The 19,938-nt window shown below is 32.8% G+C and overlaps 1 protein-coding gene across 7 annotated transcripts in view; it reads right to left on the reverse strand.

Moving 5' to 3' along the window:
* ASPH (aspartate beta-hydroxylase) overlaps window positions 1–19,938 on the reverse strand; it is a 107,342-nt gene that overhangs the window by 64,125 nt on the left and 23,279 nt on the right. For 5 of the 7 annotated variants that reach the window (XM_079301817.1, XM_079301819.1, XM_079301818.1 and 2 more), the window contains 5 exons: window positions 4,547–4,636; window positions 2,997–3,071; window positions 2,350–2,511; window positions 1,816–1,875; window positions 217–273 (listed from right to left, as the gene is read on the reverse strand). In XM_079301817.1, coding sequence (XP_079157943.1) covers window positions 217–273; window positions 1,816–1,875; window positions 2,350–2,511; window positions 2,997–3,071; window positions 4,547–4,636 — 444 coding nt within the window. Of the gene's footprint in view, window positions 1–216; window positions 274–1,815; window positions 1,876–2,349; window positions 2,512–2,996; window positions 3,072–4,546; window positions 4,637–7,714; window positions 9,287–11,443; window positions 11,489–17,385; window positions 19,119–19,938 lie in introns of those variants that run through there. The other 2 variants (XM_079301822.1, XM_079301823.1) reach the window with 2 other exon arrangements.

The raw sequence follows: 19,938 nt of genomic DNA on the forward strand, positions 1-19,938 counted from the left end.
CATATTTGTATTTAGGCTTAAAGTTAGGAGTGTTATGCTCACAAATGTAATGGTAACACAGCAGCATAAAAATCAGGCCTACTTGAAGCTATCTAAAAACTATTTGAAAATAAAACTGTGAAGAAACAGTCAAACAGTCAATATGACACATCACTTTGTAGCACATTTTTAAAAGTGTGATTATATTATCATCTGAAGTAATAGAAATCTACAAACCTGGAGTGTCTGGATCACTTACTCTCTCTTCCAAATCTGCAACATAATCATTTAAGGCTGTAAATTAAATATGAGAAAATAAATATCTTGAAATTAAAAATATGAAATATGTTTAATATTTCATGTTTTTAACTTGCATACATAATGATTCTGTCAATGGCTAAATGTAGCTCCTTAGCTGAAAACTGAAAAACTAACTGACATTTGCAACTTGACACATGGCAATCTGATGGAAGGTGTTGGGCTACTCTCTCTTCCAGCCTTCTGCTGTACTCTCTGTAGGAAAACTAGAGCAACAAAAGCCATTAGCATCCATCAGTATTTTAAAATACTTTTTCTAATATGAATAAAAAAATGCAAGCATTCTCTATCTTCAAAATAGCAAGATATCTTCTTTACTGCAAGAGACTCACTTAGTGATGGATCTATAGAAGACAAGACATGAACCAGAAACTGACCTTGCAAAACATGTACTTCACTTCTGGCATCACTGATTTAGAGCAATTTACTTCCCCTCATGACCTAGCTAAATTTGAGGATTATTTTCCTCTAGAACTACAATTCTTTTCAAAGTTGTTAATATACTTACTATGACACACATGAGAAAACACAGTACTGAAGGTAAAGTATTATCCTTTTACTTTGAAAGTACTATAGCTTGGATTCTAAACCAGTAATCCCCCACACAGTTTGGAATAAACAGTTTTAGCTGTATCAAATAAATAAAACTATTTTTCTGTCACATCTGTGACACTAAACACAACTGCAAAGTCTAGAGCTAACACTTAGTACAAACAGAAATCAATGCCTAATGTAAATGCAAGAGACTGTCCATACTCTAAAGAGACATTGTTAGAAACCTGAAGAAAATACTTATGACAGTAGGGAAACTGCAATATCCACTTAATGGTTCTTCTTAATTGGAAAGATGAGCTAATACCATTGTACATGACATCAAGTACAACTTGAAGATGACTACAAGGTAATCAGATCAGTCCAAGCCAAATTTCAAAAAGCTTTCAAGATGAATTAAGATGTGCAGAAAGGCAGAACAAGGATAGTTCAGAATTATGACCTTGGTGTTGACTCACTCTCTGTTAGCAGAGTCAGACACAAAAAACAAACAGCCCTGAAGGAAAGGCACAAAGAACTGAATAATCCTTATGCCAAGAAAAAAATCTAGAAGAACCTTAGTATTACAGACTGTAAGAAGACAATATAAGCACTACATCTCATTCTCCCTTTTTTAGACTGTATAGCCACAGACCACTTGCCTGTGCAGTACCCAATCATACACTACAGTCAGAAACACACAGTAAATAAAAAGATTTTGCATCAATGAAAGCAAAGTTTCCATACCTGTCACCTGTTATTTGTAATAAAGATTTTCAATAGCAAGTATGACACAGTCATCCCTTAAGAAAAACTCTCCAAGACAATAACAACTAGTTATTGAGAGAAAAAAAAAATTCAAAAAGTTTCTAAGTATTTCTAAATATATTTCTAAACCAGTCTGATTTTTTCTGTTTTTCTTTCTCACATAATATGTTACATTTAGGCAGAAAACCATTATTACTGAGTATGGAAAAACAAAGATACCTGGAATTTCATATGATTCAGACTCCACTGCTCCAACATCATCCACCACAGGATCAGCATCTGAGAAACAAATACATTTGCACAAATTTTCACATTTTAAATCAACAAACAATACCACAAACCCTCTAACAGATATTATGTAAGAACAGTAATATTTCTAAGCTGAAATTCTAAGCAAATTTCTCCTAATGGCAGCAGGATATGTATATACAGACTGATCTTTAAAGACCCTTTCAAGCCATTATATATGATTATATTCATATCTCTGTTCAGGACAGATATGCATATCTGGAGAACAGATTAATTTTGTTGAAAGTACATAGAGTAGTCATTAAATTCTAAAAAAAAAAAATTCTAAAACACATAGCATTTAAATATCCTGTTTTGACTTAAAATATATTTATTTGCTAAATAATGCTGTGGTTGACCCTTGCTAAGGCTCTATTTTAAGTAGAAATTACAAGTCTAGGTTTTAATGAGACATATTTTCATTTGTATGGATTGGGTTTAAAATATATTTAGTCATTCAGATACCTTTCTGAACTGAGTCTGGTGTCTCATATGCTTCTGGAATTTCATTCTCAAATTCTCTGAGGATGTCATCTGTTGCAGGAGCTTCAAAAGTTTCTCCATGTATTTCTTCCTTTACTTGCCACTGGTCACTTACACTTTCAGCTACATCTCCATGTCTCTCCCCTAATCAATAATGCAGATTGTTAGTGAATGAATTTTCTCTGGTATATTCTATTACCAGCAAATATTCAGTCTTCAGTACATCCTTTGTGTTACCCAGCTAGTCTCCAAAGGGAATGGGAAGTGACAGAAAACTTATATGCACAGGATTTTTTATCCACCATTATAAACCCAACTCGCCAGGACCTTCTTTGCTCACAGTAAAGGCCAACTCTGCTCTGTCCACTCTTGCCCTCTACACAGTGTTTTGAGGAAGCTTTTGTTAAATGACTGATTTCAGCTATTACTGCCAAACAAATTACTGCCAAGAAGACACAGTTTTAGGATTTGGTGACTTAAACTTTCTTGAAAATGACAAATTATTTCATTTGAATGTTCTGTGCAGGCAAAAGTACTTTCAGTGCATACCAAAACCAGACTCTGAGATTCATCTAGCCTATGGCAGTATTTATAAACTCTTCAGTGATTTCTAAGTGTTAATGCATTACCAGGCTGGGAATGGAGAGCTTCATGAAGAACAGATTTAATTTCCTCTTCCAATTCTACGTTGGCAGTCTTGTGCTCTAAAAAGATTATAAATTTCAGTGAAGATAAATGCAAAAGGCAAAATCTAAATATTAACTCAAGGCTTGCAGCTTATAGTAGGTTCCATAATGTTCTTAATCTTTTTCACAAAGTTCCCTAGAGACTGACCTGGTGAACCTCTGCAACTCATGCAATTAGAAAAACAATTTTGTCTTGCTTACTCTCCAATACAGAAAGTATTGCCACAATCACATCAGATTCGTCCATCTGAAAATGAATTGCAAGAATTCATCTACACTGCATTTTTTGCACATATATTTTTTCCAGGGGTAGTAACAACTTCAGCTACTATTCAAACCAAGAACTTTCTTCTAAGGAATCAATTTACTAACACTTTAATCCATTATCTTCCTACAAGTTAGGCAGCAGCACTAGCAAGTCATATTTGACAACAAAATGTAAGTTGCAGCAGTAGGATTCTGCCAGCTTCATAAACTGGGAAAATAGAAACTAACATTACAATATCAAGGTCTTGTTCTGCTATGAAATGCCAGAAGAAATCACAAACTGGTTTCATGGGTAAGTGACTGCCATCTAACACACCACCCCAGGACAGAACAGGAATTTGTATGAAGTGTTGTCTTCATATAAATGTCCTGAAATTAACATCGAGAAACCCTACAATGACATATCTGATAAAAAAAGCTCTAAACCAGATAACAGCTGCATTTTCAAATATGGATCCAAAATGCTACCAGTTATGAAAAACAAAAACCACACACACACAAAAAACCCCACCCAACCAGGAAATCATATCATGATATATTTTATAAATGGTATCCAAAGAAAAGTCTTTTAAAACAAAATCTATATTCCATATCCTCCACTAGCCATATGCTCTATATTTGTATGTTTATGTATTAGGTTCACAAAAATATCACAACTCTTCAATAAATAGGAAAAAAATGTACTCCCTGAATAACACTCATGCAAATCACATATGTGAAATGTGATATGCAAAACATTTTTTCTTGAATCCCTCTTAATTCTAACACATTCTACTAACAGTATCGGGCTTTAAAAATGTGTAAATTTTTATTTTAACACTAGGAGCTCCATTTATTGTATTTCTTATATACTAGCAGTTTTAGTGGAAAAGTGAGTACTTTATTATATCATTAAGTTGGTTGTTGAGAGAGTTTAATTTGTTTTTTAAGGTGAAGTATCTGCTGTTATTCTAGTTGGATATACAGCTGCAAATCAATCCAAACCACTACCATACATCATCAGAAAGTTATTCTGATGTGATACAGCTACAATGGCAACCATGAATTTTACATTTTTCATGGTTAGTGATTTATATGAAGTTATAAGCAGTGATTCCCATTAAATAAATTTCAGTAGATAAGCAATACAAAATCTATAAAAGAGTTTGCATGTTAATGATACAGAATTAAAATTCAAATGAAGTATCTTGTCTTTTCTTTCACTTGAGATTCACAGAAGGTCTTACCTGATTCAACATATGACTTTTCAGCAGGCTGGACAGTCTCCTCAGATTCTGGTGATGTTGGCTGTGCTGGGACAGATCTTTCTTTAAGGCCTGCATTTTTCAGTTATAAAGTTAACTTTATGCCCTTTTTGAACTGATTCAGTTAAAAATAAAAAAGTTCTTTCAATTAAATTAACTGATGTTACACTCTCCAAATATGCATTCAAACAATCACAATTACAGGGCTGGCATAATATACAGTGATATATATATATAAAGACTAAAGTGCATTCAGATAGTAAACAAAGATGTTTGGAAGACAAACATACAATGAGAAGGTAAAAAGGGACAGAAATTTAAGCACTTGCCTTTATTTCAAAGTAACTGAAGAAATGACTATGACATTCTCAACATCTATTCAGTATCCAGTAAAAAAACAGGCAGCAATTTTTTTGTTTTTTGTTTTTTTCAATTTGGGCAAAAAGTGCTTCATATGATCAATTTTATAGGTTCTATGAAAAACTAATACGAACTTTATGAAAAGCTGCACAGAATGAGAAGAATTACTTTAAATTCACATGTTACATCTTAGAAGACCTGATTAAGATTAGTTTGTTTTGACAACTAAATGACTATAGAAAAAGTATGACTGATGGAACTTTACCACTAAGATCCCGACTATCTATACCACAGTCTCTTTCTAGATCAAAACACAATGAAAAGAAAGCAATCAATAAATATAATGATCAACACCATCATCATGGCAGGAGACAAAGATGTAGCTGTGATGGATTATTTCACATCTTAAGACACCATATGCTCAAGAATGTGACTAATTCTCCTCTCAACTCTCCTTTAGGAGGGTTCAAGCAAGACTTGCACAAGAGGTTCAGATTGGCTATAATAAAAAAATGTACACACCCACAACTCCCTCACCACTATGATGGCAGTGAAATTGGTGGAAAAGACTGCACAGAGAGGCTGTGCATTCCCATCCCTGGAGGTTTGAAAGATCACACTGGCAAACGGCCACAGCAACCTGGTCATTCCTCTGAAATGACCCTGTTCCGAGCAGGATGCTGGAATAAGGATATCCCAAAGTCCCTTCCAAATGGCATTTGCCTATAATCCCACATCCAAGTCAATTAAGATAAGACTTCCTTCTCAACACACACCGCTGCCCAAGGTAAACTAGTTTTTCAACAGCAGTATATATGGAAATCAATTGAAAATACAGCATATAAGAAAGCAGAGGCTAAACTGTAATGAATACTCCTATAGTACTAGCAATATTGTAAAAGTGACTCAAGTTGATAAATATTATATTTCAAATAAGTACAATTTTAAAAATAATAATTACCACATTTCTATTGGAGTCAAACATATCTCAATGCAAATTGGACTACTATGTCTCAAACCAAATTTGTCTAGACTAGAGAGATATTATTTTATGCAATGTGAGAAAAACATGTATTTATTTCAAGTAATGGTTACTGGACAATAGAATTAAGTCTATCTTTTTATATAATTAAAATTAAAATAATTCGAAGATAGGTAGGTAGGCTGTATCTTATTTTGATTTTGAAGCCAAAATAAGCTAGAAGAAAAATCCCAAATCTACACTTAGTTTTTGGCCAGTTTTCTCAAGTCATTAAAAAAACACCCACCTAGAATTTTAGAAAATACCATTAAGATATTCATCTTTTCCTGCAGTAATATTAATGGCTACAAGAGTAAGAAGTTACTTCCTTCTGCAATCATCTTAGGATGGAGACAAAACCAGTAAGTCATATTAACCACTCTCTCACACTTCAGAATCCAAGAGTGTGGAAACAGCCACCTTGCTTTCTACAACCACAGTTCAGATACTTTACACATATACTGCTTTAAATAAGTCTTTGTATCTTCAATTACCCACATGTTCAGTTCCAGACAGCCACACGCTCTGCTTCATGAACAATAAATAAATTCAAAGCATTTCAACAGACAGCCAATATTCCACACCCAACAGGCACTATGGGTACTTAACAGGAAAGAAGGAACCAACAAGTCTCTTTGTTTCCCTTGCACATTTCTTAACTTGACCTTCAAGCTTTTTATACACATCTATCCTGCTTAACACTGATTTCTATTCAATCTTGTCCAGTATGTAATATAGTAAATCATTTACTTTTTGTAAGATACTATTTTTTTTCTTCTGTTTACTAAATTGCATTTAGCTTTTATTTGTCTGGTGCATTTTTTGAGCCTATGTGGTAACTTGTTGCATTAAGTTTAATGACAATAATATTTCATAGAGATATACAACAACACAACAGATCTCTGGGGGGAAAATACTTTATTTCATGGCTGTCTGTATAACCTGGAGTGCTATATAAAATTTGGAAAGGAAAAAAAAACAACAACCCAACCTTTCCAGAACCCCATAAACTTTGGGTCATAGATACAATATATTAATCAGAACACCAATTCATTTCAAATTTCACTCCCACATACTTAAAAGTTCTGTCACACTACGGGAGAAATGTGCACTACATCATTGTGCCACTATCCTTGAGAAGTGTGATTTGAATGCTCCTCTGGTCAAATTTGCATTTTAACACTTACCAGAGCAAAACTGAATAAATATATCTATCATCACCAAAATCTAACAGAGAATGTTTATTAAGGAAGTGCTTTTATTAGATCTTCATTCTCTCATATTTTTTGTTAGGCACTGTAAAGTTCACAACGCACATTTCTTCCCTCACTCTTCATGAATTTATAAATATTTAGAAAATACTTCAGAGTAGATAATCTCTGTGAATTATCACAGCCAGAATCTTAAGATACTGTCTTGTCTTCTACAGCTTTCATTTGAACTATTTTTCATAACTACTTGAATATTTCACTTTCTCTAAAAAAAAGAAAATTATCAAATCAACTTTAAACTTATTATCACATCTTATAATTCTAGGAATCAAAGCATGATGCAGACATCTGCATAGAATGGCTGAGGCAAGTGTATTGCCAACTGTTATAAACAAAATTTTAGCAAAACCACAAACAGAATCAACCTTCAGGATTTCAATCTTAAATTACCATTCACATGCATATATATACTCATTCTCAATTCAACTCCTTAATTTTGTTTTCTTGAAACTAATGCTGCAGTATATCAAGAATCATTCTTAAACTAACATTCTTAAACTGAATCCTGTGTATTTATATTGTGCAATTTGTGCAATATACTTGCTTTCAAATTTATTTGGAAAATATTCATTTCTAAATAAACTTGAAAGCAACTGTAGACCTAATAATACTGAAATCACTCTATTATTTCTGCAGAAATGTTTTGGAGTTTTATTCTAAAGAGACTTCTGGATAAATCCTTCCTTTATGCTAAAAATACAGAATCTGTAAGAACAAACTAACACAAGATTTTACTTATAGAAGCATCATGCATTTGAAAGTGTTGAAGAAGATAATAGCTGCAAAAATACATAAGATTTCTCTACACAAGTTCAACAAGAATAGAGTAATACTAGCATATCACATCTTAAATGTAACTGGAATACAACAATACTCATCAATTATGAAATAGATGGCCTAATTTTTGACAGTATTCATTATCAAAAGGTTGGCAAAGTTGGAAAAAAATTAGGGCACAGTTAAATAAAAAGTGATAATGAATCAGGCTTTCCAACACTATATTTAAATATACAGAAATAAAATTATTAAATAAATAAAGAATGGAAGAAAAGCAGAAACACATTGTCATGGGATCAAAAATGTAGGAACATTTTGATTTAGTATACCCTGGGGTCTCATGCTAAAGTGCAACACTCAAGTTGGTTCGACTATTTATGTACAAAATAGTTTTCTCAGGACAGTTTCCTTAGGGAAAAAGTTTGAGAGAGAATAAGTTGCATTTATTTGTTTAGTTCCTATGACACTACAGTCCATTAACGTTCAACTTGGTTGTTTCTGTGAGATAGAAAAATTTCGGGTTTCCACATAAGCCTGTTAATGTTGTCTTTAAACTTGCATTTCATATATAACATTAGAATTTCATCTCCACATCAAGCAAATACAAGCAAACAAGAAAGGAAAAAAAAAAAATCACAAAAACCCAAACCCATATTTAGAGTAGACTTGAAGTAACTGGCAGAAATTTGACATTTGAATGTTTTCAATACACATTGGTAGCCAGGCACATTAATATATGTACATACTTGAGTTTCACAGCAGATGTTTCTGCTTTATGTTTACAATACCAGTATACACACTGAACAGTTTTAAAAAAATAGTATATATAGCCTTTGTTCACACTTATTTCCAGAAAACATTATTTTCTTATTGCCATATTTACCACATTCATATAAATACGCTGAATTTTACATTCTGGAGGTCTGTTCCTCACTAGCAGAACAGGAACTCTTGCTTATTTCTTTTCTTTCTTGTCTTCCTTGGATTGGCTTTTAACTATCCTTTTTGTTTCTTTGTCTTTTCCCACCTGAACTGTGCCATCCTTGTCACTGGTTGACTTTTTTGTAGTGTCCTTCGATTTTATATTTTTGTCTAGGCCTTTTTCCTTTCCTCTGTCTCTTTTAGCCTTGTCAGAATCTTTCTTTGATTTATTCATATCAACAGCTTTCTTGTCCTTTCGATCAGTAGCATCTTTTCCTTTCCTGGTTTTCTTTTTTTCTTCTTCATTTTCCTCCTTCTTGGATTCCTGCTTTTCCCTCAATTTCTTGAGTGATTCTTTAATAGCTTCTTTTACTTTTTAGTATTTCATTTAAAAAAGAGGAAATGTTCAATAAGAGAACCATTCTTAGGCCAAACAACATCTTATGAGCAACCATGTAAAAGCTTTAATCAAATTATTATTTAATGTTTGTTAGATTTAAATTTGTATAGTTAACTCCTAAGCTTTCAGCAATTTAAACAAATTAGTTTTGACTTTTAGGAACATCTCACACCATGCAGCCAGCGAATAACCTTGGCTTATACTGCAGCTGCATCCAAATGAAGCGTTAATATAGAGAAAAACATGCCTCTATTATCTTACTGTTAACTTCTGCAGAATGCTAAAAACACTTTTGCCTGTGAGTGTGAAAATCACAATAAATTTTGAACCTTTGACAACAGCATAACAGTTATAAATGTTATTAAACAAATTTATAATACTCAGTGATATTGCTATCTTGTATTAATTAGAGACTTATAAAATATAATCTAAGTAGGTATTGAGAAGTACAAGAAGAAACAGCAATGTCCTGATGAATTAAATCAAGTCCAAAAAAGTTAACTGGGTTAGACTAAACTCAGTGAAATCAAAGCAATAATTGTAAATTGGTTCTTATAACTTTGCTTTTCAGTTATCAGTAACATTTTTTTCTTTTGGAGTTTTTCTTTTGGAGTGTCTCTTGTGCTTCTTTTCTCTACTTAATTCACATTTGGCTGTGTCAGGGTATACAGATAATAGGTCATAAGAACAATCAGAACAGAATCCTTGAAATTTATGTTCAATATGTTTAATGTTCAACATCCCTTTTCCCGTAATTTTGAAAATATTTGCCAGTATCAGTGGAGTTCTCCAGAATAAGGAATTTTTAAGCCAATAAAATTCAGAGATTTTTCCATTAAATCTGTATGCAATATTTCCATTCAATTTTGAAATTAATACCCTACATTATTAAGAAAGTGAGAATGACTTTTACATATAAACAGTTCTATTTTTATTCAGACTTTGGAGAGAGACTGAAGTCTGTTGAGGCAAAAAAGCAGATCTGCCTCTAGCTACTCTGTAACATTTCTGTGGAATGAACAACTCAATTACATAGCTGAGTCTAAAAGGAATGACATCCTTTCCTTTCAAATGGTTTTTGACATAAAACATTTGAAATATGGCATTTCTTTCTTCTCATATCCACCATTGAAAAATAATCCAAATTTCAGGAAAGGATTTCTAAGTGACATTTATTACATTCTTGGACACATGCAGTTTGCAACTAAGTTCTACCAAGCCCAATGTGGAACAAATGCTAAAAATTTCAACTTGATGCAAAAAACTGAGAAAAGTCGCACTGAAATGAGCTTTCCTTAGCAAATATACTTTTTCATCATGAAGGTTTGTATGGTGACAGCATTCATTTTTCATATACTGCTTACAGTCTTTATGTTGTTAATGTAACACAGAGACTGTTTGCATAGCCTCATGCTGCCCAGAGATAACTGAGCACATATAAAAAGCTAAGCTCCTGAAGTACATCTGGTACCTTGGTGTTTGCTGAGGCTAATTAGATTTTTTTGTCTTCAACACTATCACTTGCTCATAGAGCAATGTAATTATAAAAAAAGATATGGCAAAAATAGGTTGCAAGTTATCCTACGCTAAGCTTTTTGAAAATGTTGCAATCAATCCTGCAAAAAATTTTATAGGGGAAGTTACTGAACTTTGCCTAAATTTCAACTTCCACAGAAAAAAAAAAAAAAAAAATTAATAAAGTACAACCTTAGAAAAATTAAGGCTCTCAAGTCCAATTACGATACAGTAATAGTATCATGAATACATGGATGATAATGAAGAGGACTTCACACGGAGCAAAATCTTGCTTAAAAACATGCAAAAATCAGGTTATCATAAACTACTCACAATCCAAACAAGACATCTGTTGTAAAGAAAATCCACACAAAAGAAATACAATCTCTAGTTAGGAAAGCACTAGCATTGTCACTAAGTTCCAATCAGTATAAAAAAAAAAAAAAACCCAAAAAATTGCAAGAACAATAACTTGCTCCACCATTAGGAAAAACTTAGCCAGCACAGCTAATATTAGTAAACATTATAACCCACAGTTGGTATTCGTAATGCACATGCATTTCATACACCATTGTCTGCATAAAGTTCTGCAGGAAAAAGAACATTAAAAATACCTTTGAGTTTAGTTTTTTTCTTGGCTACCCCTCCTGGCTCATCACCTAATTAGTTGCAAAATGGAAATAGGTTATGAACATATTTGTGATGTTTAATAAACTTGACATGAAATTTCCCAACCTGCCGTGCTATGTAAAAAGTTCACATTTCATAGTACACTATAATGCTATCGAAAAATACAAATTATTTACTCATTAAGGATAAAGCAACTTCATTTGCAGGACCACCACAAGGACTAATATGAAAGACTACTCAAAGAAAAGCACCACATCACCAGATGCATACTACTTGTGATGTGTCTAAACTAGGAGATTGCTCAGTTCTCTCTAGACAAGTGCCACATAATTATAATCAAACCCACTTCTGATTTGTCTGTAGAGTATTTGTCTCTTCCCTCCTAAATGCACTAATTTATGCTTCTATGAAGTTTTATAAATATTTTATAAACATGTTAACTCAAAAGTACTTGAATTACACAGGTATTGCAGTGTATAAACTGACTTTTTTCTTATAATAAATTACAAAATGCGCTTCTTTATCCAAAGGAAAATAAATGTTTTGGAAAAGGTACTGCCCAGATCCAAAAAGCAGTTACCATTTCATTAGAGTTCAAATACTTACTGCAGTACTTCAGACTGTTATGATTTTTATTTTAAAAAATAAACCTTATTCTCCAAGATCTGGTGCTGTCTTCTTTTCCCACTGTAGCTAACAGAGAGCAGTCAGCCTCTTGATTGCACTTCATAGCTAGTACCACAAGAGGCATAAAGGTAAAAGCCTTTCCAAAAAACCAAATAATATTTAGCTTCATCTTTTTAATATCATTAAAAGAGACCGGATGATCACTATCATGATGCTGCGGATCAAGATTTAAATCCCATAAAGCAGCAATTTTAACCACAAAAATCAAGTAGGTTGCTACCTAAAAGCCAACTAGAAAGTAAAGAAAAGCTGAAAAGATAGAGTAACTATGTGTTTTTAAACTCATACATAATCTTATTAAATGAGAAGAGATATTCCCACATCCCAACACTAGGATTCTCACTCAGACATGCAAGAACACCCACACCGAACATCTGCACCATGAGCTTAGGTTTCCAGAAAACAATATCTACCTAAAATGTGTCATATATCAACATTTAATCTGAAAAAACAAACAATATGCTGATAGCCTATAGTAAAAAAAATGAAATAATAAATTTAAAGAATGTAGCCATTAAAGTCATTGTAGTGACCTTGCATCTAACTTCTATTCTGAAAACCTACATGTTTTCAAAATATCAAGTGTTGATACTATGGCCAAAATTGTTTTAAAAAGTGTTAGTCAAGTAAAAATACAGGCTTTAGATTATTTCCTTACAAATTCATACCTGGGATATGAGTTTTTCAAGCTCCTCCCTCATAGATTACCACCATTGCTGAAGTCCAGAGCTCTAACTTGACTAAAATCATTATTCAGTCTTACTATTTCTAAGCAGTGCATGGAAGAATAAGTAAACATTTTTATCATATAAAAGACTCCAACTTTCATTTACATCATCAGTGAAAATAAAAAACAATAAAAAGTACTCAGAAAAGTTGCACAAAGCCATTATAACTTCCAGCTACTCCCCTCTTTTCATATTAAAATTAAACATTACTGTATATTTCAAGATACGCTTAAAAGCATGTGTTGACAAGAAAAATTAGTATTTTATAAGTATCAGTAGACACAAAAGCTAACATACAGATATTTCAAATTATTTTTAAATAAACATATAGGCATTATGCTGAAAGATTACAAAATATCTTGTTCACTGATTACTGTTATTTTACTTGTTAAATATTCAGACAAGCAGTAATTTTATTTCAATCTGCTTTCATGCAATGAATAGCACTACAGTTTCCAGCAAATTATCAATTCATGACATAATTACATAAATCATGTAAACTTTAACATATTATTAATAGATCTGTTCACAAGAGAAGTATGTAAAATAAGATATTATAAAACATTAGTATTATGCATGAATCACAAGACTAGAATCCTGCTGCACCTTGATTTCCACCTGGACATGATCCCTACAAGGGGAAATCCCTACAGCACAGGGAAGCCTTACTTGTCAGCCCCAATTAGGCTGAAACAAGATGGGGGCAAACCACCTTGTTTTCCAAGACAGCAATGTCCAGGGCATATCTGGCACCTAAGTGAATTCATGGCAAAGACTTCAGTTATTACAGCAGAGGGGGGACACAAACAAATGTTTAAAATTCCATAAATCAAGAAGTTGAACTTGTGGACTCTAAAGTCCAATTCAAGTAGCTTCACACTTGTTACGAGCTAGTTTTAAAGTTCCTTTTTTCCCCATTCAATCCCGCATTGTAGAAGAAAATATAAAGTTTATATAATCGAATGTCAGAAATAGCTATTATTGGAGTTAATTGATTAAAAAGCTGAGTTCAAAGTTAACTTAGGCAGATAAATTTACAACACTTTTTAAGCAACCTCTTTAAATAGTCATTCTATAAATTAAATACTCCTCTCAAAGTGGTCATTTTCATACAGAACTTAAAGATCTATCTTAACTCATCCTATGAAGCTCAGGAATATTACAAAGCATTCTTATACTGCAACAAAGTCCAGTTGCTTCCTCTATTTTCCCCATAAAAACCTTCAAGAACATTGTCCACAAACAACCTCCAAGTGAAAGCGCAGATTTAGAACTTAAGCATCCGAAGAAAAATATATAAATACTATTTTTATTTAGAAACATAAGCATTGCAAAAGAAAAATAATAGGCAAAAAGCTCTCAATTTTTGAGCAATTTCCCAGAAGTTGACAAATAACTTTATTATATTAAACATTATATTGAGCAACCTGTCAAATGCAAATACTATTTTATTCAGTAATTACACTGAAAACTTTAATAGCCTTGCTAGATGAAAGGCTTTGCCATGTGAAAAAATTCCTGTAAGTCAATTTCTCCACAACCTCTACCTGCATAAACACTTTTAAGCTGCAGCGCCACAAAACAAATGTGAGCTAATTAACGTGGTTTATCCACTTAGATGTGAAAAAGGGAGAGGCTACTTTGCATTTACTGCAGAAAGCACATGGGCCAGGTTAGCACTAAGCAGCTGACAGATAGCACTTGCTATCCTTCTGCAATTTGTGCAAAGCCTGGATTACAGTATAAAGTGTCAAGTTTTAAAACACTAGGGCTGATGTTCATACTCTTGCCTTAATTTATGATGGTCCATCAAGAACCTCCTTAACCACATAGAAAATTAGCAAAAGATGTTAAAAGTGCAGTACCAAAAGAGGAAATACAAATCTGTAAGCCAGAATCATTATTAACATTTTTTTCTCTCTTTATTTTCCTTTTCCAGAAGAACTACAAGTCAGAATGTATATCCCCCTGCACAGAATTTTTACTATGAATGTGCGTTTGTAATGACATATTAGATACACAAGGTCATCTGCTAAACAAAATTAGTTTACTGACAGAAAGCAACAACCACTTACCTTAAACTGAGCTCAGAGCGCTTGTCTTACCAAAGCCCATGTCTCCAAGTGCAAGAGTTTTAATTCATACAACTAACATATAAACCCCCCAAACAACAAAACACCAAACTTCACTATATTCTCCATATGTTGTTTTAATGCCTGTTGCTTATTTAACTGCCTAATGTCAGAAGAAAAATCCAGATCAGATATGTGTGGTAGAAAGCATTTTTGTTTCCTAAGTCACAGATGTTAATGTTGCATCCTGTACAAGCAGATATAAGAAACCAACAAGCACATCTTGCCTTTACTGGCCTCACCTTGAGACATATACCCTAAGTGACCATGAGAAAGACAGTATTTAATGTATTTCATGCTAGTGTGACATCATTATGATAGCTGCTTATCTGATGGAAACCAAACAGGGAATACAGTAACACATCTCTCCAAAATGACTCATCTGCACACAACAGCTTTCCCCACCTCTCAAATTACATTTACAATACAGGTGGGTTTTAGCTCTCCCATCCGACCATGAAATGAAATAAAAATCTTTCTAATGCTTCAACATATACTTCTATGCTGCTATCTAAATGCAACCTATACCAACAGCTGTTATGAAAACTTGATTTCTTCTATAGACAGCCAATTGAGATTAATAATGAATTTTTTAAGGGGTCAGGGGAAAATACAGGTAAAAAATTTTGCAATATGAATTTTAACAGATATGCAAACAATGTACTCTTTATTCTCTTCAATTCAAAGTTATTCTATACATTATGAGCAATGTGATTTCTCTCTGCCTCATAACACTCTTTTACTTTCAAATTTAATACTGCTGAAGGTGGTCACAGAAATCTGGGGTTCAAAGCTTCCAAAAGTTTTCAGCCATTGCAGATGTATGAGTATTAAGGGTTTTTTCCCCTATGAATTTCTGTTCATTAGTATCACAAGAAAGCAAGCAAAAGCTTTGCTATGAAGGTTAATGCAGTATTGCTTGAAGACTGACAATTAAAATATCAAACATTTACTAACAAATGACAAAGTAAAACATCCCACAGATTTCTAAAAATGCTGGACAAACTGGAAGACTACAATTTTAGTCACAGACATTTATTTCAGGAGACCCAAAAATTTAATATAAATTAACTGCAAGGAATATGAGGATATCTAATGAAAACAGAGTGCCCAATTTAATATTAAATAGGTAGAGTTTCATTCCTTGCTAGGTATAAAACCCAGCAAGTTCCTATCACTTAAACAATATATTTTCCACATAGAAAATATTGTTTGCTACTAATTTTCTCCTATTTTAAATTCTCAGACCAGAAACTGCAGGAGAAAGCAACACCCTTGCTTTCTAAAATAATAGAAGGCAATATGTCACAGCTTTCAACCCACACTTTAAAAATACTTTAGAAAAAAACATTAATGACTGCATTTTTACAGTCACAAACAATCAAACTTATAATTTAGTTTTCAAGTCCCTCAACTAATTTTAAACAATTTGTGCAGACTCACAAGCAAACTGGGATACTGTTCAGTATTCTTTGCTTGTTTGCACATCACACTCAGCTTAACATTTTTTTCCCTGTTAAATGCTTTTTTAAAAACAAATGAGCAAATAAAAAGCTGTCATGCTGATATAACTGAAGACTCAATTAAATCTTATTACCATCCTTACTAGCCAAGTTTTGCTTGTAATCACAACCATTAACAGAATACATGAAAACCAAACTCCTATCCCAAACTTTTGGAGAGTTTTGAGAGCTCTCAAAGCTTACCAAGGGTAAGGGTTCAATTGTTAACAGGAACTACTCCAGGCAAGTGAACAGTTCTGAGAGAAGACTATTTTCCAGAAATGAAGTACTCTACAAAGTTATTGTCTTACACTAGGTCTTTGCACCCACCTCCCACCCCTCCTCTGCTGACAAATTATTCATTCACACTATAATTGTTTTCAAGTTGATGCCTACACACTTAATAAAACCAACAAGGAAGTTACAGGATATTAAATCAGAACTCTGTTGGCCTGTATTTCATATCTGCAGCCCACATTAAACTAATTCACTGTTTGTTGATCACCTATCTAAATGCCTGTAGATTTCTTATGGTCCAAGTAATCCACCTCAATTTCACTTGAAAAATTCCCAGTTTATCAATTCATTTTTTAACTATTTTGTATAAACTCCAATATATACATGTTATATATATTTCTTATAGCAGCTGTTTTCCTTCTCTTTTTGGCTATCTAGTTCCATTACTGAAGCATCTACACTAGAATTCAATGTTCCATGATAATTGTTATTTCACACTGAGAAGTATTATTATCCCAAAAGAGTGATGAAACTCTTATTTATATAATTCAAATCTGCTTCTAAAATTAAGATTTAAAAACTTCTAAAACAAACCAACCTAAGCTTACTTATTTCCTACATCTCAGACACTGCAAGTTTCTTGCAGTGAATTTAATTCAGTGGTTTAAAAACAATTAAATTTATAAACTGTTAGCTTACTTATATCCTAACCCCCAAATATTTGGAAGAAACTGTGACCAATGCTCTCATGGTTCTATCTAATTCACAAACCTTGAGCAGCAGTATTAGCCCATCACAACATTTCACTTGCTTAACACTAGCACATTTTTATTACTTTAAAATATGATCTAGAGGAAGTTTATTCAAACAGGCATGTGAAATTGTCTTAAAATGGCATGCCAAAGTAAGTGAAATTTTATTTATTTAAAAAGAAGTTAAAATTTAAGCCTGCAATTACTAGTGTTTAAACTTGGAAATCAACTTCACATAGGAAACCAGTACAAACTTAGGCAAAGCAGGCATTACAAAAAACAATTTGATACAATTTTAACAATAATTTGTTTGAGTACATTATTCACATTTTTAAAAGAACAGCTCAGTTTCAGTTTTTGATTGATACCTGACACAAACTGAAGGACACAATTATAAACTGCCCTTTCTATACCAGTAACTTCATGACAGCAGACAGAATTCACATACATGGAAAGTATTTTTGGAACAACTGTCATAAAACAGTTTCACAAGATTCAAATTTGCAAAACTACATTAAATACTTCAATTTCTCAAGGAATAGAAGACATTAAATTCTAATTTCCAATTAGTCTTTAATATATCCAGTATTACATTAGAAATACAGTCATAGCTTCCCACTTACACAGAAGGCTCACCTTCAAAATGAAAAGAAATTTGGAACAGCTCTTGTGATGTGATTGCCATATTAAAGAAATTACTGAAGATTTAGTTTGAAAACAGACAAAGCAGAGGGAATCAACCATATGACAGAGTAGCTTCTGAATACAAGATGTTAGCTGCCTTAGAAATAAATGTTTCTGTAGAATTTTCAAGCGCTTATAAATGAAGTGCTGTTCTTTGAACAAGAAAAAGAACCTATCTGAGAAATCAGTGAATCACAAAATAAGTTATTTATTAAAATTATATTTCACAAGAGAATTATCATTGTCGTATCTATATTAAGGATTAACATAAAAACAAGTATTTACAAAATGCAGTCATGCTAGAATACTTTATAATCAAGGCTGTTATAAAATACTTCAGTTAATGCTTGCTAGAAAGACAAATGTTATAGTGTTAACAGTTGAGATTATTACACTTAAGCTTTGTAAGTTGTGTGCACAAAATGCACAAACTGAAGCACATACAGAAACTACACAACCACAGATACATGTTTTATTCTACATATTTACACACTTACGTAATACTTGTCATCCTGTCACAAAAATGGAAAAATTATTGAAAGGCTTTCAACTACTGAAACAGCATTGCATGGCTAACTTTAGTTCAATCTTTAATGTGTCCATTTGGGAGGTTTCCCTCAATGCCATGAATTCTTGCTATAATAGATTGATGATTTCATGGACATTTTTGAAAGCCAATCAAATTAGTCTTTCAGTCACTGGTTCTGTAAATCCAAAATAACACAAGTCTTTTTTCCCTGAACCCCTTCATTCTGTGACGTACCATCAACATCATCTGCAGCTTCGCTCTCTTCTTCTTCTAGTATTTCAAAAGGAGTCAATACATCATAGAGAAATGAGAGAAAGCCATAAAACCAATCAGAGCTTTCCTCTGCTAAAATATTAAGGACTTCCTCAAGGGAATCAATATTTTCATTACTGCCATCTTTGGTCAGGCCTATACAAGAATAGAGGAAAGAGAGAGAGAGAGGGAAGGGGAAAAAAGAGACAGCAGTTAGGTGGAAAGAGGAAACTGCAAAAGGAGTATCTGTGAAAGACATCTCTTGTCACAGACAGAAGTCTTTACAGGAATGCTAACTAGGAAATAGAAGGATGTTAAGAAAGTTGAATCTTTCCAATACAGACTATAATTTGGGCAATAAACATGCAAAGTATTACGCCAGAATCTTACTAAAAAGGAGAAAAAATGGCAGTAGCTTTGATTTCTCTTCTTCCTAGTCCTAAAACTAAATTCATTATATTCAGGCTTTCTGCCACAGCATTCACCTTCAGACAATTTTTTATAAGTAATCTTCTACTACTTAAAATCACTCATTTAGTTTTCTTTATTTTTTAAACCATCATGTTCAAATTTGAAAGGTTACAACTGATGGCCAAGAATAACATTTAAAAGCAAAGAGTATATAAACAAACTCATCACACACTGTTAGGGGTAATACTTTTATCCATGCAGAATTTTGATTTTGCTTAGAAGTGAGGACTCTAATTGCTGAGGGGTGTCATTCTACAGTTAGTTTGCTTGTTTGGGTTTTTAAACATGTTTCTCAATCATTTTTTCTATGATAGATTTTCTATATGATGTACTTGATCCTCAAGAATTATTTCCACACCTGAGGATATACAGAACACCAGATAAAAATGAATAGGTAGCCAATACAGAGCATAAGTTTTGTTATATAAAAAAATCTAAAGCAAGGTAAAGAGCTAAAGCAGAGAAGGCCAGAATAAGTAAAAAGTGAATTCATCACTGCTAAAGT

This window comes from Erithacus rubecula, assembly GCF_903797595.1.
Source record: "Erithacus rubecula genome assembly, chromosome: 3".
NCBI classification, from domain to species: Eukaryota; Metazoa; Chordata; class Aves; order Passeriformes; family Muscicapidae; genus Erithacus; species Erithacus rubecula.